General features: G+C 42.0%; 1 protein-coding gene across 1 annotated transcript in view; it reads left to right on the forward strand.

The window, feature by feature from the left end:
• The window catches only part of LOC126996804 (glucose dehydrogenase [FAD, quinone]-like), a 161504-nt gene extending 142021 nt beyond the window's left edge, over window positions 1–19483 (forward strand). The window contains exons 12-14 of the mRNA XM_050857666.1: window positions 6661–6734; window positions 6881–7032; window positions 16233–19483. Coding sequence (XP_050713623.1) covers window positions 6661–6734; window positions 6881–7032; window positions 16233–16377 — 371 coding nt within the window. The 3' untranslated portion in view covers window positions 16378–19483. The remainder of the gene's footprint in view (window positions 1–6660; window positions 6735–6880; window positions 7033–16232) is intronic.
• Window positions 19484–23422: the final 3939 nt, after the last annotated feature.

The raw sequence follows: 23422 nt of genomic DNA on the forward strand, positions 1-23422 counted from the left end.
CTTCTCAGGACTTCTGGCATCTAGCCAAAAATATATCTTCGGATTTCACTTCTTCATCTTTCCCTCCTCTCCTTAACCCTGACGGCAGCACCGCTGTCTCATCTATCTCTAAGGCTGAACTCTTCTCTCAAACGTTATGTAACTCCACTCTGGACGATTCTGGGCATATTTCTCCTACTCATCCCTCCTCTGTTTTCTTTATGCCTGTTATTAAGATTCTTCATAATGATGTTTTCTATGCCCTCTCTGGCCTCAACTCTCAGAAGGCTTATGGACATGATGGGGTGCCTCCTATTGTCCTTAAAAACTGTGCTTCCGTGCTGACACCCTGCCTGGTCAAACCCTTTCGTCTCTGCCTATCAACATCTACCTTTCCTTCCTGCTGGAAATACGCCTTCATACAGCCTGTGCCTAAGAAGAATGACCGTTTCAATCCCTCAAACAAAGGAACCCTATAACTTTACTTTCCTGTATATCTAAAGCTTTTGAATCAATCCTTAACCGGAAGATTCAAAAGCACCTTTCCATTTCTGACTTTATTTTTGATCGCCAGTATGGGTTCCGCATGGGGCATTCTACTGGCGATCTTCTTACTCTCTAAACTGAATCTCTCTCTCTCTCTCTCTCTCTCTCTCTCTCTCTCTCTCTCTCTCTCTCTCTCTCTCTCTCTCTCTCTCGTTTTTGTTACACACACACACACACACACACACAGCCAGTAAATTCCTCTCTGCACCACTTCCTAATCTCCCCCTCTTCCCTGCCTCCCTCCCTTCCGCCTCTAAAGGGATTTATAATTCCCACTCCTTCTCGACAGCCCCGCCTCTCTCTCTCTCTCACACACACACACACACACACACACACACACACACATGGGTCCATATGCTTGTCTCCCTACATCATCCTTGAAGGAAAACTTAGCAAATCTTTGCTTTCCAAACTACCCTCCTACGGTTTCTATCCTTCTCTCTGCACTGTTTTCTCCAGTTTCCTTTCTGACCGTTCTATTTCTTCTGTGGTAGACGGTCACTGTTCTTCCCCTAAACCTATTAACAGTGGTGTCCCACAGGGTTCTGTTCTATCTCCCACTCTCTTTCTGTTGCTCATTGAGGTTCTTCTTTCCAAAACGAACTGTCCTATCCATTCCTACGCCGATGATTCCACTCTGCATTACTCAACTTCTTTTAATAGAAGACCTACCCTACACGAATTTAACGACTCAAGGCTGGAAGCTGCATAACGCTTAGCCTCAGACCTTACTATTATTTTCGATTGGGGCAAGAGGAACCTGGTGTCCTTCAACGCCTCAAAAACACAGTTTCTTCACCTATCCACTCGACACAATCTTCCAAACAACTATCCCCTATTCTTTGACAACACCCAGCTATCACCTTCGTCAACACTAAACATCCTCGGTTTATCCTTAACTCAAAATCTCAACTGGAAACTTCATATCTCATCTCTTACTAAATCAGCTTCCTCGAGGCTGGGCGTTCTGTACCGTCTCCGCCAGTTCTTCTCCCCCGCACAGTTGCTGTTCATTTACAGGGGCCTTGTCCGCCTTCGTATGGAGTATGCATCTCATGTATGGGGGGAGTCCAGTCACACAGCTCTCCTTGACAGAGTGGAATCAAAGGCTCTTCGTCTCATCAGCTCTCCTCCTCATAATGATAGTCTTCTACCTCTCAAATAATAATAAATATGTGTTATGCAACATGCAATGCAATGCAATGCAACGTCCTTCAATGAGCTTATGTGGCGCCACTGGGTTGCAATCGATGTTTTCACCTCAATTTTATTTTAGGTTTTTTTTTTCTTGGTCTGCCATGAAACTCAAAGGGTCTCTCACACCACTAGCTAAGAAAATGGATTTTTTTTTGCACTCACTAATATTTTCTCGTATTTATCCGTGAAAAAACTATATATATCATATTTTCTTCATAAATCCAACAAAAAAATCTATGTATCCGCATCAGATGTCTTTTACATTATATTTCATTGATTTTACACAGTAGAACACTATTTTTTACTTTGACATATGGCGTAATATGATAGAATTCGAGTACCTGGATTTGTGACCCCGTACAAAAACCTGACCTTAGGTAAACAAAGCAGCCTGTGTACACAACCAATGACAGTAAGTAAAGGAAACCATGTCTGTTTTTTCTTCATATCCTGATGTATTTATGCTGTGAATTTCAAGTCCCTAGCTGTAATAGGTAAAGTACACTAACTGTTTCAACTTCATCGCTTGATTTCTCAAAACCATAGTGGGTGCACTTAAAAAAAAAAAAAAAAAAAAATCATCGAGCTTTAAAAAAAAAATTGTACTATTGTATAAAACCAAACGATAGCAAACTTTAATCTCCTATCCTTCTTGATTAGAATGCTTTTTAAATGAAAGACATTTGTCAATAAATAAGGGAGGAGTTACACTTAGAACATAAGCAATTTTACATGGGATTTGGGGCTTTTACAACCCCCTCTTAAGAAGAACAGCTTCTAACTTAGCAGGATGACTGTCACTATCATGCTAAAGATTATTAAATAATCTGAATATGCATAGACTCCATTGTCTATCATATTGAAGAATAATGTGTAAATAATCCTTTAGAATTAGATGGTAACTGGTGCAGACATTTAGCAACTCAAAATGACCGCTAGGGGTACTAAAGGCTGTAATTTCTCTCTCTTTTTTTTCGGATTCAGCTGACAGGGATACCTGCCACTAACCGCTAAGATCAAGACTACTGAAAATTTAATCACTTTGCCCCTGGGACCTAAAATTCGCGATGCTGAATAACTGAATAAGTAAAGAACAATTTGCCTTTGACTGTGGTGAAGTCTATAGGTTGGAATGTACACCTGTTTGGTGCCGGGTTTTACCCTAATAGTGTTTACCATTGATGAGGTTTCAGGGACGGCTCCACTGCCAGCGCAGCGCCCCGCAGGGGCCGTAAACAATTATGATGATAGCCTCAACAATAATCCTCGATATGCACTTATTTACAACGTCGTAGTGAGTGAGTGAGCCTTAATTGCTTCCATGGATAGCCTACTGATGTCATTTTAATAAACTTGGCATCATTATAGTCACTTCGCACTATTTTGGTTCGTACCAATCACAATATCTTTCCTTTTTACAGTATCGCAAACATCCATTATTTCATTTTCCATTTATCTGTATTTTCTTTATAGTGTCACAATCTAATGTCCAAAGATTATTTCCAACTCACTGAACATTTAACACTCTATTTATCTTCGAGTCTCAAATACCAATTAAAATAGTCATAATCGGTTATGTTACGAATTTTCTTAAATTCAGTCTAAAGGACTACACAACACTGGTCATTCGCTGAGTGGTTGATTTCAGGCTTCTTGTACCTCATAGAATGTATTATTTTCTTCTCAGCCATGGAGCACTCCTTTGACTTATGATCTCCAGCACATTTGAAACATTTTGGGGCTCTTCCATTGTTCTTGGCGATACAATTGGCCTCTAGATGGCCGTATCTTTGACAATGATAACATATGATTGCATGGTATATTTCTCTCAAAGTATACACTCCCCAATCTAGTTTTATCATGTCATGATGCTTGTGGATCAGCTGTCTAACAGTTGGGTCACATTCCAACATATAGTGCATTGTGCCACCAGCAGCAGGCTTAATGAAAATCTTCTCAATTTTCCCCTCAACTCCTGGAATCGAGTGTAGGAACTCATTCCTATTTAACAATGTATCAATTATCTTTTCCCCGGTCTCCTCCTTATGCACATTGCAGAGCATGATCTTTGGCCTTAATTTTCCCACACTTTTTGTGCTAACTTGCTCTACATTTTATAATTTCTGAGCTGCTTCATTCCTTATATTCTCATCATCAAGGATCATAACAATGTTACCTCCATTCGTGAATCTTGAATCAGTAATCTGAATGCCTTGTAATGCCTGGGAAACTTAATTTTTCATCTCAGTAGCCTTTTTATCTTGATCAGAGGCCTTCACGAAAATATGATGCTTCTTCCTCCTCCGCTTTGCTACATCAGCCCAGCTAGCGCCAGACGACTCTGTCTTGTCAGCGAAAAGCACTTCCGCCACCTCGCCCAACTTCTCTTCACACTGAGTGCCCGAGTTTCAACTTCATCTTTCACAACTAATATTTCTTTAGATGATTCTTTCTTAAATTCATCCAATTTTTCCACAATGTTGGATGCTAAAGATGCTTCGTGTAAGCATGGCGAACACACCCAGTTTATTTTGGGTATATTATCCTGCTTGACCCCTGTCATATGAGCACACTTCGCATGACACCACTTAGGGCACAAACAGAATGCAACCCACTTATCGCCTGAATAGTCTTCACAGACACAACACACGTCTCTCAGAGTCCTGCCCCTTACTTCTCGCCATTGTCGAAACAGCAGTGTCAGGAGCGCACAAATTAAACGTCCACCTGCTCCCATTGTCACTCACTCACTAATATGATGCGCTGTCATGTCAGTCGTACCTAAAGATTCACGGGACAGGGCTTTATGCTTGTATTTCAAGCTATGAAGAAACTTCGCTCCAAAGCTACATCTCAGACAAGTACTATTCAAACGACTTATGGGTAGATAGTATTAGATGCGGATTAGTACCGGGCTCGTTGGCCGAGTAATTTGGGCAGTTGTGCACGGCAGAACCCTCAAGTGGACAGTGCCTTCAGGCTGGGTGGCAGATGACGGCCTCTAGTCCATCAATAGGCGAAACTCCACACTTTCTAGCGGAGGTAAGAGAGGTTGTGAGGAAGTTAAAGGGTGGAAAAGCAGATGAAGTCTGCAACATCAATGCGGAGGTACTGACAGCCGGAGGTGAGGTCATGATTCATGGGTTGCTTGCGGTGCTGTCTGCCGTGTAGCAGTTCGGTGCCATTCTTCTTGACCGTAAAGGGTGTTGGTTGTCTCTGTCTGGAAAGGGAAAGTGGACCGAGAGGACTGCAACAATTACCGTGGCATTACACTGCTCAGTGTGCCTGGCTAAATGCTCGCTCATCTGCTGCTGAGGCGAATTCGGTTTAATTTGTTCAGAGTCCAGAGCAATCCAGATTCCCGGCAAGTCATCTATTACCTGGATCCTAGCACTTCGCGTCCTTGTGGAGCGCCGACGTGGGTTTCGACAGGGCTAGTCACAGCTTGTGTCAGTCACACGAAGGATTTTGACTAAGTTCATCGTGAGGCACTCTAGAACATTCTGCATGTCTGTGTGCTCCCTACAATAATTATTAATGCGATGACTGGCCTATACCTTGGGAGTGAGAGTGTTGTGATGAGTGAGAAAGGCGTTTCAGGCTTCCTTTTTAATTCAGGAGTGAGCCAGAGGTGCGTTCTTGCTGCATCACTTATCAACACTTGCTTGGACCCGGAATTAGGCAAAGTTGTAGATTAAAGTCGTTGAGGAGCATCTGTTGGCAACATCAGTGTCGCTGACCTTGTTTTTACTGATGATGCTGTACTTATATATTATAATGGAATCGCTGGAGGTCCTGGTGTTGACTATCGAAGTGCTGTATGAGGAGGCGAAGCCGCTGGGACTGAATGTCTCCTGGGCCAAAATATAGATTCAGCCGTTCAGTCTGTTTATACATGTGGTGAGGATCTCAAGGTCACCAAAATTTCGCATACCTTGCTAGTGTATCGCATAACAAAGGTGGGTCTTACCCGAAAGTCACTCGACGAAATTGTTTAGCCCACGGTGTTATGGATTCATTCAGCACGAGTATATGGCATTGTCGATATCTATACAGCCGGACAATGATTCGAATCTCTAAGTCGCTTGTGCTCCCTGCCTTATTATTGTTTTGCTGCAAGACAAGGAAACTGAATTGTGACTTGGAGTAGCGTGCCAATTCCTTTGGTACCAAGTGGCTTCGGATGATCATAGGGAATCCCTGGAATGACTTCATGTCGAACCAACGACTATTTGATGAAACTGAAATGAGGTATGTTACCAGCCTAATCCGTTAACATCAACTCAGGCTATAGCGGCATGTGGCACGCTTCCCGAGCGTCGATCCTGCTCATAAGGTTGTTTCTATATGAGACAACTCTGAGTGGAGGAGACCAAGTGGCGACTACGTAACTCATAGCCGGTGCAAATCGATGATTCTGCCAGGAGGGACTTGGAATGGATAGGATAGCTGCGTGGAAGCTTGTTCGGTGGGAAGTGTCGAAAGTAGAGGCGGCGAGTGAGTGAAGCAATGCGCCCGCGGGCGTATGCAACCTGTTAGTTAGTTGGTGACGCCTGGCCGTTGTTTTATAAAACACGAAAGTATTTTCATTTTCTGATTTTATTGTTTATAAAATATTTTGCACACAAAAATAATACTAAAAAAAAAAAGTTACATTTTGGAATGAAATATTTCTTGCGAAATACAGTTATTACATAACCACCTACTTGTTAGAAGCCTACCAGCTCCAAGGCTTGTGTAGAGTTGTTTGGTTCCTGTATTACGCTACAATGTGTGTTTGTTCATGTGTGTGTGTGTGTGTGTGTGTGTGTGTGTGTGTGTGTGTGCTGCCATAACCGTTAATTTCATGCACATATATTTTCATTTATGTATTAACTCTTTTTTTATTTAATAAACAAAGTACATTACATAATAATATATTCTTCTCTCTGTTCTTAGGCATTAAGTTTGCCATAGCTGTAGGCAACACACCTGCACTACGGGAGGAACTCGGTGCTAGATTCCACAACCAGGTGAGCACGTGCCTGAAATATTATATATAATTCCTTTTGACTAAAAAAAATATATATCATTACATATATACAGTTTGGCTGTATAGCTATCTTTCACACGGCCAAAGACACCAATAAATCATAACATAATATATCCCTAAATGCAGCCACTGCCGGGATGTGAACGGGAGGTACCCGAGTCAAATTCTTACTGGGCGTGTTACGTGCGCCACATGGTCAAGACAACGTGGCATCCGGCCGGCTCATGTAAGATGGGCCCGGCCTCTGACCCCTACAGCGTCGTGGATCACACCCTCAAGTGGGTGTCATTAAGGGATTCTTTAGTGTATTGGAGGACCTAAATAATAGTTTTGGTTTACTGAATGATAGTATAACGTGCTAAAAATGACCAAGTTATTTGCATATTATCTCCTATCTTCATGCAATGAATATATATCATCATAATATATCTTTTTGGGGGGTCGTTATTCCAATGACGTATATTTAAATTTCTCCCTTTTTTTTTACAGCAAGAGGAAAAGTTCAACAGAAAAAAAAAACATAAACAAAAATGCCCGCTAGAAGCTGCTCCAACCAAAGAAAACCTAACTAAAAACTAGAAGAGAGACCAATCTCGGGTGGAGAAGTGTCTTGATACTCTCCTCTTAAAAGAGTTTAAATTATAGGTAGGAAGAAATACAGACGAAGGAAGAGATAAAGGAATGAAGATGCTGGTTGCCTCTTGCATAAGATATTTGAACAGAATAGAGATGAGCAGGAGTGAAAGGTTATGTGAGGGGAAGAACGGGAGGTGGGGAGGCATGCAGTTAGTAATTGCAGAAGAGCAGTCAGCATGAAAATATCGATTGAAGATAAAAAGAGATGCAACATTGCGAAGGAATTTCAGAAGTGTAAGACTTCTTGTAAGAGGAGAGGAGTTGATGAGACGAGGTGCCTTTGACTCCTCTCTATTCAAGAGAACTGTGTGTGTGGAGCTCTCCCATACAAGGCCACCCAGTACCCTTCCCCATGTATTCCCCAAATGGCAGAGCGAAACTACTTTTTTTCTGAAGCTTAAGCATGTCCATTATCTGAAATTGACTGGTAACAGTGTATAAACTGGGATGCATTATGCAATTTTTACATATTTTCATTGATATCGCCAACCGCGTCTATGGGTCAGAAGCGGTTCGTAAAATTGTGGTTTTCATCGTATCTCTGCTTCTAATTGTCGTAGAATCATAATTTTGGTATCTAAACTTGTTTTTCAGGTCAAGGAGGCCATTCGTGGTCTTTCTGACAAGCTATCTCTGATCAATTCTGAGAAATTTGAGACAGAAACAAGCCAAAAAATTTTTGTTTGCATGGCTCCAGTTTGTTCCATTCCCATTTATACATTTCCTTCAGCCAAAGTGTGACATTTTAATATTGTTGGTTGTTCACAGTACAGATTACAGTGACCAGAACATAATCTAATAATAAGACAATAAAAAAGTAAAGTACTGTGAAGCTAAGCATCCTTTTAATTGTTAAGGTCATAGAAGAAAATTAGAATGTATATACATAGGTAATCAGATTCATCTGATCTACATTCACTCATTGAGACTACTTTCCAGGCATGTGTGATCTGAGAGTCTGAAGGATGTCGGACCGAGAACCTGACTCTAAATGGGGCCAACCCTCTAAGAAGCTGAGGAGGGATAGTACTCCGGCGTCAACATGCCTGCGTCCAGTGTGTGTGGTTCATGTGCCTAGATTGAAATCAGACAAATATGGGGAAGTCACACTCTTCTCTTCCAAAGAGGATGCCGAGAACACTGGCTAAACTACAAGATATAAAACACAGGAGACTTGCTGAACCATTGACTTCACCTTACATAATGACAAACATCTGTAACCAAATTCCCGATGAGCTATCTCAAAATCATGGCTATCATCGGGAATGCTTCAAGAGATTCACCATGAACTTGAATCGGCTTGCGCTCAAGGAAGATCAACAGGAGTCCACATCTAGACCTAATAGAAAATCTGGAGACAATATGCTCTTCACACCTGATTGCACATTCTGCAACTCTGAAAAACGCAAGAAAATCAAATCAAAAAGAAACTGGACCACTGAAGGTCTCAGTGGTTTCGAGTTTGGAGGCTGGCAAGATATAGAAAAAAAACTGAAATACGAAGAAATGAAAAACTTCCCACTAGAATCAGAGGGACAGATCTGTTTGCTTGTGAAGCAAAATATCATCGTTCATGCAGAAAGCAAGTTGGCGAAGTGATAACGATGAGCAGAGGACTGGGCAGAGGGCATTGGAGAAAGCTCACAGCTTTGCGTTCGGCAAAATCTGTGAAGTTGTAGAGAATGAAGTGTTGATTAACCTGAGAATGCTAAAGCTGGGTGACCTCAGAAGATTGTACATAGCTCATCTGGAAGAAACATATTTCCCTAATCCAGAATACAATAGCAGCAAGCTGAAGAACAAACTCCAGAATCATCCCAAGTATTCATCAACATTGTCATTTTGTCAAGTGAATGAAGGTGGACCACAGTACTATGGCTAGGTAGTGTATAGCAGTGACGTGAGCATTGATGAAGCTATACGGAAGGGCTATGAACTTGGGTCAACAAACATCATAAAATAATCAGGGAATCACCTTTATGATGTCATTCACCAGTGCTTCAAGGAAGTGATAAGCTGAGCTGGCTGAATGAGCCTTCAAGTGTCCTTGAATTGGAACAAAAGTCAAAGATCCCACCCGAACTAGAAACGTTTCTGAGCCACGTCATCACTAAACAGTCTGTCCCCACAACACCAAAGGTTCAGAGCCTGCTCCTATCAATAGCACAGGACATTTGTCGTGCAGCAACTGGTGGTGAGTGGAAATTGTAAAACACCTACTGTTGAGTATGACTTAGCGGCACCTATACAGGATAACTATTCCTATACCTTAGAATTGGAGACGGGGTTAGTTAGAGCGATAGAAGAAACATCGACGCTACTGTCAACTCGAATTGTTCGAGGTTCAGAATCCAGGTCTGTGTTTCACTCTGAAGCACTGGTGAATGACATCATGGAGGTGATTCCCTAATTCTTTTATGATGTTTGATGACCCAAGTTCATAGGCCTTCCGTATAGCTTCATCAATGCTCATGTCACTGCTATACACTATGTAGCCATAGTACTGTGGTCCACCTTCATTCACTTGACAAAATGACAATGTTGATGAATACTTGGGATGATTCTGGAGTTTGTTCTTCAGCTTGCTGCTCCTGTATTCTGGATTAGGGAAATATGTTTCTTCCTTATGAGCTATGTACAGTCTTCTGAGGTCACCCAGCTTTAGCATTCTCTTGTTAATCAACACTTCATTCTCTACAACTTCACAGATTTTGACGAACGCAAAGCTGTAAGCTTTTTCCAATGCCCTCTGTCCAGTCCTCTGCTCATCGTTATCACTTCGCCAACTTGCGGGGTCTTGGATGTAATATGACTTTCTGCATGAACGATGATACTTTGCTTCACAAGCAAACAGAACTTTCCCTCTGATTCTAGTGGGAAGTTTTTCATCTCTTCGTATTTCAGCTTTTTTTTCTATATCTTGCTAGCCTCCAAACTCGAATCCACTGAGACCTTCAGTGGTCCATTTTCCTTTTGATTTGATTTTCTTGCGTTTTTCAGAATTGCAGAATAAGCAATCAGGTGTGAAGAGCATATTGTCTCCAGATTTTCTTTCAGGTCTAGATGTGGACTCCTGTTGATCTTCCTTGAACGTAAGCCGAGTCAAGTTCATGGTGAATCTCTTGTAGCATTTCCGATGATAGCCATGATTTTGAAATAACTCATCGGGAATTTGGTTACAGATGTTTGTCATTCTGTAAGGTGAGGTCAATGGTTCAGCAAGTCTCCTGTGTTTTATATCTTGTAGTTAAACCAGAGCGTCCTCGGCATCCTCTTTGGAAGAGAAGAGTGTGACTTCCCCATATTTGTCTGATTTCAATCTAGGCACATGAACCACACACACTGGACGCAGGCATGCTGACGCCGGAGTACTATCCCTCCTAAGTTTCTTAGAGGGTTGGCCCCATTTAGAGTCAGATTCTCGGTCCGATATCCTTCAGACTCTCAGATCACACATGCCTGGAAAGTAGTCTCAGTGAGTGAATGTAGATCAGATGAATCCGTTAACCTATGTATATACATTCTTATTTTTCTTCTATGTCACACTTTGACTGAAGGAAATGTATAAATGGTAATGGAACAAACTGGACCCATGCGAAAAAAAAAAATCTTGTTTCCATCTCATTTTTTTCGGAATTGGTCAGAGATAGCTTGTCAGAAAGACCACGGATGGCCTCCTTGACCTGAAAAACATAAGTTTAGATACCAAAATTATAATTCTACGACAATTAGAAGCAGAGACACGATGGAAACCACAATTTCACGAACCGCTTCTTACCTATAGACGCGGTTGGCGATATCAATGAAAATATTGCATATTACATCCCAGTTTATACACTGTTACCAGTCAATTTCAGATAATGGACATGCCTAAGCTTCAGAAAAAAAGTAGTTTCGCTCTACCATAGGGGGGGGGGGGGAGGGGGTACATGGGGTAGGGTGTTGGCCGGTGTCCAATACATGGGAAGCAAACTCCGTACTGAAGACGGTACAGTAGCCTAACAACGAAGAGGCTGATCTAGCGAGAGAGGAGAAATGAAGTTTACGGTTAATTGAGTTAATGACAGGCCGATAACTGTTATTTTATAAGAAGGTGACAGCTGTGTGTTTCTGTAAAAGAGGGAATATGTGTTTGGAAGATTGTTCTGAGTTAACAGGTGGGGAAACTAAGTTTTTGAGGCATTAAAGGACACCAGGTTCCTCCTCCCACGTTCGGAAATGATAGCAGGATTAGAGGTCAAGCTCTGCAGCGTCCAACCTAGAGTCATGCAACACCATAGATACATTCAAGAAGAGGTTGGATAAATTCATGGATAGTGAGGTAAGGTGGGGTTAGGATTACAGGAGCTGCCTTGTATAGGCCAACCGGCCTCCTGTAGACTCCTTGCATTCTTAAGTTCTGATTTTCTTAATTCCTTTAGGGAGGGTCGGCTGTTAAATGTTGAGTAATGCAAAGTAGTCATCATTGTAAAATTGGATAGGACACTGTTTTGGAAAGAAGATAATTGAAAAGACAATGAAAGATGGAACAGAGCCCTGTGGAGCACCACTGTTTATATGAATAGGGAAAGAACAGTTACCGTCTACTATATCAGAGATAGCTCGACCAGAAAGGAAACTGGAAAGTAATACAACGAGAGGGATAAAATCCGTAGGAAGGTAATATAGAAAGCAAAGATCTATGTCAGACTCTGTCAAAAGTTTTCGAGATGTCTAAGGCAGTAGCGAGTTTCACCGACACGGCGAAGAAAGGCTAACCAGGAGTCAGTTAGGAAAGCAAGAAGATCACCAGTAGAATGCCTCTTGTGGAACCCATACTGGCGATCAGATAGAACGTCAGAAGTTGATAGCTGCTTAAAAAAATTTCGGTTAAGGATTGATTTAAAAGCTTTAGACACACGGGAAAACAAAGATATAGGACGATAGGTTGAGGGATTTGAACAGTCACCTTTCTTAGGCACGGGCTGTATGTAGGTGTGCTTTCAGCAGGAAGGAAAGGTGGGTGTTGAGAGGTAGAGACAAAAGAGTTTGACCGGGCGTCAGCTGGGAAGTACAGTTTATAAAAGACACTCCATCAGGCCCATAAAGTTCTGAGGATTGAGACCAGAGGTAGCATAAAAAACATCGCTCCTATGAATGTTTATAACAGTCAGTGTGGAGTCAGAGGGGCGGATAAGTGGGAGGAATAAGCCCCGAATTGTCCAGAGTGGAATTCATGAGATACATGAGATGCATACTCCATACAAGGCCCTTGCAGACCCCTCCGGGACACCACTGTTGATAAGTTTAGAGGAAGATCGGTAAGAAAGGAAACTAGAGATGAAAGTACAGAGAGAGGGATAGAATCCGTAGAAGGGTAGTTTCTGAAGCAAAGATTTGTGCCAGTTTCTGTCAAAAGCTTTTGAGATGTCAAAAGCAATAGCAAAAGTTTCACCGAAACGGCTAAGACAGGAGTCAGTTAGAAAGGCAAGAAAATCACTATAGTAGAACGCCCCCTGCACAACCCATACTGGTGATCAGATAGAAGATCATAAGTAGATAGATGCTTAAGAATCCTTAGGTTAAGGATTGATTCAAAAGCTTTAGAAAGACAAGAAATTAAGCTGTAAGGCGGTAGTTTAAGGGATTTGAACGGCCACCCTTCTTAGGCACAGGATGTATGTGTATGAAGGCATTCTTCCAGCAGGAACAAAAGGTATAGCCAGAAACGAAATAGCTCGATAAGGCAGGGGGTCAGCACTGAAGCACAGTATTTAAGGACAATAATGGGCACTCCATCGGGTCCATAAGCCTTCTGAGGATAGAGGCCAAGAAGGTTTTTGAAAACATCATTCTTAAGAATCTTAATAACTAGCATAGTGGAGTCAGAGGGGGAATGTGTAGGAGGAATATGTCCTGAATCTGTAACGCCCTGAATTTCACTTCTCTATATCTTCACACGAACACAGCATGTAACGAAACACACGAGAAATTTAGCCAGACCAGGAAAGGTTTTGCCGGCGCCGGAGATCGAACCCGCGGCCAGCGAGACGGGAAAGCCACCCCTTACCAGTCGGCCAAAGCCTTGACCAGTCGGCCAACCCCACTCGCTGAGTGAGTTATGGGAGACTCGCCCATCAGGCGTGTCTCGGCACAACATGGCTTACCATTCCTATGTAGATTAATTTATGTGTGTCTGTCCTTGAAACTTCCCATTTTCTATTAACTCCTCGGAGAGCATGGGCCATCACTTTTCCTGTTACACCTTCAGGGACACACACCAGAAACACTGGAGAGGATGCCCACTAATATGCCACCAGTGTAACGCCCTGAAATTCCACCACCAGAACTCCACACGAACACCGCATGTAACGAAAGACACGAAAAAATAATGAAAAACAACGAAAAGTTTGCCCGGCGTCGGGATCGGACACGCGACTAGTGAGACGGGAAAGCCACTCTTTAATTAGTCGGCCAAAGAAGTGCCCCAATCAATGAGTGAGTTATGGGAGGCTCGCCTATCAGGCGTGGCTCGGCACTACAAATCGTCCAAAGGGCAGTTTTTAGAGAAATTTCGAGCGAAGAGTTCAGCCGTCTGGATTTAGGAGAGGTGGGAAAAATGAAGAAGTGAAATTGACCGATATATTTTTGACTAGATGCCAGAGACCTCTTGAAGACTTAGAAGAGCCAAAGTTGAGGCACTTTCTATTGATGAAAGTTTTTTTTTTTGGTAAATTGGAGAATAGATTGGGTACGATTCTAGGGGGAAATGTGAACATCATGATTAGCAAGAGTGCGAAGGCTCTTGTTCCTTTTGTGAGCCGCCCCTCTGACTTTAATAGCACGAAAACAAGCGTGGTTAAACCAAGGCTTTTTAGCATGGGGGTAGAGGAAGAACGTGGAATATGTGCCTCCATTCCAGAGACATTCACCTCAGTGATGCACTTGGGACACACAGAGGAGTCTTTGTCCTCGAAGAAGTAATCAATCCAAGGGAAATCGGAAAAGTGCATCCTCAGGTCGTCCCACTGAGGTGAAGCAAAATGCCAGATGCACCGCCTCTTTGGTGGGTCCAGAGGCTGTACAGGAGCGATAAGACAGAATACAGATATAAGGTTGTGATCGGAGGAGCCCAACGGAGAGAACAGTTTAACAAAATAAGCCGATATGTTAGAGGTTAGAAAAAGGTGTAGTATGTTGGGCGTGTTTCCACAATTGTAAGGCGCTGAATCAACTGATCTAGATCATTGAAGAGAGCAAAGTTGTAGGCTTGTTCATCAGGCTGGTCAGTGAAAGAGGGTGAAAATCAAAGCTACCGGAAATCGAAAAAAGCATATCCTCAGGTCGTACCGCCGAGCTGAAGGAAAATGCCAGAAGCACCGCCTCAGCCAAAGGCTGTACAGCAGCGAGAACACATCATACATAAATAAGGTTATGAGCGGAGGAACCTAACGAAGAGAATAGCTTAACAAATTAAGCTGAAGGGTTAGAGGTTAGGAATAGGTCTAGTATGTTTGGCATGTCTCCAATGAGGTCGGGGGTAGGTGTAGGGTGATGAATCGTTGCTGATCATTGAAGAGAGCAAAGTTGTAAGATTGTTAACTAGGCTGATCAGTGAAAGGGGACGAAAGCCAAACATGGTGTTGAACACTGATTAATATACGACATTCATCACCTATTCATAAAGAAACGGCAGCTTGTAAATAAAAATGACAATGTGAAATGCATTTATTGCAATTTAACCTATGTATACCATTAGTAACAAAGAAAATTAATGTTGGCTGTAACAATTAACCCGTAACTCTAGTTCCTATAAAGTTTGTATGGAAGGAAGTATAATCTGGGCACACGTTTATCTTTTTTCAGAAGGAACTCGGTGTACTCTAATGCCTCAAAATACTTATTTTCCACCCGGCCACTTCACAGAATCTTGTAATCGATCCCCGAATCTTCGATAACACACATCTGTCAACGTCTATACACTTAACATACTTGGTCTATCCCTCACTTTAAATCTCAACTGAATGCTTCATAATCTTGGTATTTATCGTTAAATCTGCTTCCTCGAGGTTAGGTGTTCTGTATCGTATTCAGCAGTTTTTTTCACCTTCCATATTCTGTCCATAAACAAGTGCCTTGTCCGCTTTTGTAGGAGTATGCATCTCATCTGTGTGTGTGGGGGTGGGGGTGGGGGGGTGGGTGTGTTTGTTAAGGTGGGGCTCTACTCCTATAACCCTTTTGGACATTGTATAATAAAAAAGGCTTTTCGTCTCATCAGTTCCCCTCTTCTTACTGTCGGTATTCTTCCTTTTTCAATGACGCCATACTGTTGCCTATAACTTTTATCGATATCTTCATTCTAATTGCTCTTCTAAACTTGCTAACTGGATGCCTCCACCCTTCCTGCGGCCCCGCTGCTCAAGTCTTTGTTCTTTTCCTTATTCCTATCCAATTTAAATTCCATATGCAAGAGTTATACCAGCATCTTCATTCCTTCATCCGCTCAGATGATAAATTCTGGCACAGCATTCATTCGTCTTTATTTCTTCCTGCTCACGACTTAAACGATTTCAAAAGGGAAGTGCCAAGAAAATCCTCCTGCCTTTTTAAATCCTCTTTCTTGATTCTCCTCTTTTTCTGTCAAGTATTTACTGGAGCTGCACCAGCGGGTCTTTTTGCCCAAACTTTTTTTGGCTTAGAGCGGCTTCATCATTGTAAAAACCGCTCACTGTAAATATCGTCACATCCTTTAATAATGTTTTTCCTTCTGTTTTTTTTTTCCTTCTAAGCATGGTATAGACATTTCAATAATTTTCCTCTTTACATTTTCCTGTATGAAACTACTTGTATCTTTCGTTTCCAGAGTGCGAGGGGTTCAGGGATTGCGGGTGGTGGACGCCTCCATAATGCCCTTGGTCACCTCCGGTAACACCAACGCGCCTACGCTCATGATAGGTGAGAAGGCCGCTGACATGATCAAATTGGACTGGGGCGTCATTCCGGGGTAGCGGAGTTCTTCTTGTGTTTTCTCCTGCCGTACAGCTGTTTCAGATCTTACCTTCTTGCCCTAATGGTCTTGGCCAGAGTAATACAGGTTTAAAAAAAAAAAAAAAAACATCCAAGCAGGGACTTTGTGTAAAAAATACCCTTCTGAACAGGAAAATACTAAATACTATAACATGCATCTCTACGCAAGATGAAAGTGGAATTTTACATTTGAAATTCATTTAATAAGGGAGAGCGGAGGGGTACTGAGATACTTATCTTAAGTGGGTTATGTTCGAAGATGAGAGGTCCTGTGACTATGGAGGAAGGTAAGGGGAAGAAACATTTCCATCTTGACAATCTGAGTGAATGACGGAAGTCTTAAATATGACTCATCACTTGTGGGCTAACCTTTGTTGCACTTTGCCATCACAATTTCGTTATTTTGTTATTTATCTATTATATACTGATTATTTCATTATTGTGTTAAATAATTAGACTTTTGCCTCCTACAACATCAGTATCCTTTATATCTGGTTGATGTCAATACACGGACTGTGTATTGAAGGGAAATCACTCAATGCAGAAACTATGATGAAAAAAAAATAACAATCGACGCAATTAATATGTATTAGACAATCGGTTCTTGGTTGTGACCGTAAATAGTATAGTCAACATTATCAGCTTTCACTTTTTTTCTCCACTGTTATTGTTAATTTTTGAGGCCGTCAACGTAAATTTGTTGTTGCATTTACTTGTTTTCAATTATTTTTTTTTCTTCAGCTATAGCTAATTTATATAACATATTGTTGAGAGGCATAACATTCAGCCCAAATAAAGTCAGATACGAGAAGGGAAGATCTGACTATGTCTTACCTTTGGTAGGCGACAAAAAGAGTGTCCGCTACTCACCGCTCCCATAATAGACAAAAGTAAAGAGTAGCAAAAAGAGAGGTGAATTTCGGGTGGAGAGGTGTCTTGATACACTCTTCTTGAAAGAAGTCAAGTCATAGGCAGGAGGAAATGCAGACGAAGAAAGGCTGTTCCAGAGTTTACCAGTGTAAGGGATGAAAGAGTGAAGATGCTGGTTAACTCTTGCATAAGAGGTTTGGACAGAAGAGCAGTCAGCATGAAAATATCGATAGAAGATAGAAAGCGAGGCAACATGGCGGCGGAATTTAAGACGTAGAAGACTGTCAGTATGAGGAGGGGAATTGATAAGACAAAGAGCCTTTGACTCCACTTTGTCCAAGAGAGCTGTGTGAGTGGAGCCCCCCCACACATGTGATGCATACTCCATACGATGGCGGACAAGGCCCATGTATATGAACAGCATATGTGCGGAGGAGAAAAACGGGCGGAGACGATACAGAACGCCCAAACTCGAGGAAGCTGATCTAGTCAGAGAGGATATAATGGAGTTTCCAGTTGAAATTTTGAGTTAAGGATAGACCGAGGATGCTTAGTGTAGGAGAATGTGACAGCTGAGTGTCGTCGAAGAATAGGGGATAGGTGTTTGGAAGATTGTGTCGAGTTGATAGTTGAAGAAATTGAATTTTTGAGGCGTTGAAGGACACCAGGTTCTTCTTGCCCCAATCGGACATAACAGTAAGATATGAGGTTATGCATTATGCAGCCTCAAGCCAGGAATCGTCTAGTTCCTGTTGAGTTGGCCTTCTATCAAAAGAAGTTGAAAAATGCAGAGTAGTGTCATCGGCGTAAGAATGGATAGGACAGTCCGTTTTGGAAAGAAGATCATCAATGAAGAACAGAAAGAGAGTGGGAGATAGAACAGAGAGCCCTGAGGAACACCACTGTTGATAGATTTAAGGGAAGAACAGTGACCGTCTACTACAGCAGTGATAGATCGGTCAGAGAGGAAACTGGAGATAAAGGTACAGACTATAAACCGTAGGAGGCTAGTTTGGAAGGCAAAGATTTGTGCCACCTAGACCCTATCAAATATATGTCTAGCGCAACTGAGAAAGTTTCACCGATCGCCAGTAGAACGCCACTTGCGGAACCCATACTGGCGAACAGATAGAAGGTCAGAAGTGGAAAGGTGCTTTTGAATCTTCCGGTTAAGGATTGACTCAAAAGCTTTAGATAGACAGGAAAACAATGTAATCTCGGTTTGCACAGACAATTCAAATCCAGACTCAGATGCGTCTTTAAGGAACTTAATACCGCTGAGTTGCGAGCCCTATTCATATCAAAAGCCTGGTGGATCGCTTAAGGGACAATACCACATAGATATAATCTCTGCTTGCGAAATCCCGAACATTGTTTTCATAAACATTTTTTTTCTTTACAATAAGGAATAGTTAAGTACATTAACTATGTTTAGAAGGCAATGATGTTAGTAAACACTGTAAAATATGACTCATCTGACACATTTGACTTATTGTACGTATAACTGATTGATAATATTGTCAGGGCGCCGAAGCTCAGGCCATTATTGATATGTCCACCTCCACTAAGGGATGATTGCGGATATATGGCGCGGACAAACGGTGTGTGTGTGTGTGTGTGTGTGAGAGAGAGAGAGAGAGAGAGAGAGAGAGTACTTAGCTGAAATAATATGTACAACTTCACATATGACATGAAACTACTGACCGTGAAAGCAGATGCACTTATAGCAGCCTCAGGAGTATCAAATGATGACTCGCTGTCACCTCGCTCAAAGAGTACATGCCAATATTCATTACTCCAGTCTTACCAACAATGTTTGAGTGACTACTTGCTAAACATCTTTCCCGTTTCTTAAAATTTGATAACTTGTCACCAAATCAATACCATATTTGGTTTTAGAAGACTATGTGTACCTATCCTACACTTTTGTCCTTGGTGTATCAGGTTCAAGCTTCTCGGGATGTTGGGCCGGCGACTAGAGTTGTTATGTTGATTTGTCCTCTCCTCGATTTAGTTATCCATAAATTACTACTTTTAGATTTTTCATCAGCAGGTGTAATTGGCTCATTTCACAACATATTATCTGATTATATTTTTATCAGATTACTGCCAACGTCTGATTATTAATGGACATTTTTGTAGATATACTCATGTCCGATGTTCCTCAGGGATGCTGTATCGGTCCGCTTCAATTTATGTTCTTTATTAAAGTGTGGCATGGCATTTCCTCTCATTTAATGTCCTATATCCTATTGCCCTATTCCTGATTCTCAAAGTAGGTTTCTTGTGACAACTAAATTGGATGCGGATCTTGATTTTAGTTTTTCTTGAGTTTTTGAGTTAACCATTGAGAGTCACACTGGGAAAACTACTTGTCTAATTTCCCAGATGGTTGGTCTGTCAAAATGCAGGGCTATTTTCAGGTATGATTTTGTTGTCTTAAACATTTTTTTCCTTCACATGCCATATTTTGTTTTCAGTGGTAGAGTTTCGATGTCGTCAACTTTTCTCGAATTTCTGACCCCTATTTTAACTTGGCAACTAAAGCATACTGATTTAGGGTGGGTTTGGGAAGTCTCTTGGTAGGAAGTTTATCACGTTCTAAATATTTTGCTAACTTTTCCCTGACGGGTTTTTCTCTCTGAAGGAGCATGAGGTTTCTGGTATAGACCTAGCCAGGTAGCTTTGGTGAGAGAGATGATCAACTACAAAGTTATCTTTCATGTGCTGAGAAATAAAGGTACTCGCACACAGCTAGGATCCATAGGTTCATTCGTGGTGATTTAATCTTTCCTTTGAATATGCTGCAAGTGGCTGATGGTCTGTCACTACAGTTAAACATGTAGCCCAAAGATAATGATGGAAACTCCGGCAACCTACATAGAACTAGTCCCTTGACAGAGAGAGTACCGACAATCTAAGATTTGGACGCCATTTTCGTCACGTTTTTCGCCGTGCTTTTTCAAGCACTCGGACACGCTCTCTCCTGTATTTATGTTTCACAGCCATACGGGTCGTCCACTGAAACTGAGCACACTTGTTTCAGACCTGCACACTTTCCCCTAACAGCCAGCTGGGAGCCAGCACCCAGTGAGCTATGGGAAATAAAATGAGAGTTAGTTTGTGTCTACACCAACAAGCATTACGCCGCATTACGCCGTTATACTTTTTTTCTTCCTTATAAATCCTTTCCTCGCGTGAGCATTGTCTCCAGGGAAGGACACTGTCTCCTGAACGTCGTAATCTGTTCAACTTCAAACATTTGACACAGGCCACGTGGCTACCACACTACCAAAGCTCCATCATCGTCTAAGCACTTTGCCTCCTTTCTGTTACCTGCTAGCATCAAACTTTAGCGGATGGTGAGAAAGTTAGTGCAGAGTAATGATGGGAGTGGGTGGGAGGGGACGCTGATTTAATTACTCGCCGTGCTACTCTTTTTCTTGCGTAACACACACACACACACACACACACACACAAACATACACACACACACACACACACACACACATACATACACACACACAAACAAACAAACACACACACACACACACACACACACACACACACACACACACACACACACACACACACACACACAAACACACACTGTGATGTAGCTACTGCAATAAATATACTGTGCAATTCGGACGTATTGTAACGATAAGGTATCAATAGCACTGAATTTAATTAAATGAAAATTCTATTTATTTATGATAAAAATGATAATACAGAAAAATATAAAAGCCATATAAACATGTTTAATGTTGCTTAAAGGTCGAAATAGATTTAGAGAATATATAAGAAAAATGTCTTCAGTATATTATAATGACGTCGGTACCCCATAAATATTAAGAATGTTGAATCTTATAGAATAGGATATTAAATAAAGATGGACCACAGCCTCCTAGACTGGACGTGTTACAAGATTTTGGAGGAATACGTTTTGATAAAACTATAGAATCACACCCAATTCACAGTAATTGTTAACACATTATTTTTTTTAAGATTATCCCTCTGATAACCGTTTCCATTATATTTTACTCGTTTCTGAAATTTACATATGCGGAGAAAGGTTATTATTTTAGCGTGGTGGTGGTGATGGTTGTGGTGGTGGCGGTAGTGGTGATGGTTGTGGTGGTGGCGGTAGTGGTGATAGTGATGGTGGTGAGCTCAACGTCCATCTCGCTCTGCACGTCTGCCCCGCGCGGGTTGAGCAGGTAAGAATAGTTTGCGGAAACAGGAAAGCGGGTTGGACCAGACTGCCTGCTCCGACACGCTAAGGGCCGCTTTCTCTGTGAATGCCTATACTTGTTTCAGTGGTATAATTATTGACGCGGGTCGGTTCTGGTGGCCCGTGCGGGTAAATCTGCTTTCTTTGTGTACTCACCCTAATTCAGGAAAACATGGGGCTCAGAGAATCAAATAGTCCATGTAGTTTTATATCCATATTTTCTGCAGTAGAGGAATGATAATATAAGCCATATGTCGGGATAATTTTTTTGGATAACAGTTAAGACCGAATGGAAGACGCCTGAAAGGGTACAAGGTAACACCGTAACTGAATGTGGTAAGATCACGACTCTCCTCGTTTAACATGATCTTGAAGTAAGCTTCGTGCATGTCAAGTGTAACATAGTACGGGTGTCCGGCAGTCTGTTCAAATAATTTTTCCAACTAAGGGAGAGGGTAGACGTCGGTGACAAGGTGTTTGTTTACGTATCGGTAGTCTATACACTTCCTTTTTTTCTCTCATCAGGTTTATTAACTAAAAGTATAAGGAAAGCCAAGCAACTGTGGATTGCTCAGTAATATTTATGTACTCCACGTCCTCAAACATTCGTGAAAAATGCTGTTTAGTTTGTTCTGGGGTAACGGTGCATGGGTCCGCGACGCGACGCTCTTATGGACTTCTTTTTTGCATGCACCCGATCCTCTTCCGCGGCCCCGATGCGTTCGTCTTTCTACTCTTGCTCAACCCTATTTTATCCAGATCCCTTATGCAGAACCTAACCAGCATGTATATTCTTTTATATCTCCCATTGTTAAACTCTGGAGCAGCCTTCCTTCAGATGTATTTCCTTCTGCGGACGACTTGAACACATTCAAGGGAATGGTATAATTTTTTTTTTTTTACACCAAAGGAGGCAGCTCAAGGGCACAAAAGAAGAAAGCAACAATAAAAAAAGCCCGCTACTCAATGCTCCCAAAAAATAATTAAAAGAGGTGGCCGAAAGAAAGATCAATTTCGGGAGGAGAGGTGTCCTGATACCCTCCTCTTGAAAGAGTTCAAGTCGTAGGCAGGAGGAAATATAGATGAAGGAAGATTGTTCCAGAGTTTACCAGCGTGAGGGATGAGAGAGTGAAGATGCTGGTTAACTCTTGCATAAGGGGTTTAGACAGTGTAGGGATGAGCATGAGTAGAAAGTCGTGTGCAACGGGGCCGAGGGAGGAGGGGAGGCATGCAGTTAGCAAGTTCAGAAGAGCAGTCAGCGTGGAAATATCGATAGAAGATAGAAGGAGAGGCATCATCGCGGCGGAATTTAAGAGGTAGAAGGCTATCAGTAGGAGGAGGAGAGCTGATGAGACGAAGAGCTTTAGACTCCACTCTGTCCAGAAGAGCTGTGTGAGTCGAGCCCCCCCACACGTGAGATGCATACTCTATACGAGGGCGGACAAGGCCCCTGTATATGGATAGCAACTGCGCGGGCGAGAAGAACTGGCGGATACAATACAGAACGCCCAACCCCGAGGAAGCTGATTTAGCAAGAGAGTAGATATGAAGTTTCCAGCTGAGATTTTGAGTTAAGGATAGACCGAGGATGTTTAGTGTTGAAGAAGATGACAGCTGAGTGTTGTCGAAGAATAGGGGATACGTGTTTGGAAGATTGTGTCGCGTTGATAGGTGGATAAATTGAGTTTTTGAGGCATTGAAGGACACAAGGTTCCTTCTGCCCCAATCGGAACTGATAGCAAGGTCTGAGGTTAAGCGTTCTGCAGCCTCCAGTCTGGAGTCATGCACTTCCTGTTGTGATGGTCTTCTATTGAAAGAAGTTGAATAATGCAGAGTGGAGTCGTCGGTGTATGAGTGGACAGGACAGTTTGTTATGGAAAGAAGATCACTGATGAATAACAGGAAGAGAGTGGGTGATAGGA

Source organism: Eriocheir sinensis, chromosome 11, assembly GCF_024679095.1.
Source record: "Eriocheir sinensis breed Jianghai 21 chromosome 11, ASM2467909v1, whole genome shotgun sequence".
Lineage (NCBI taxonomy): Eukaryota > Metazoa > Arthropoda > Malacostraca > Decapoda > Varunidae > Eriocheir > Eriocheir sinensis.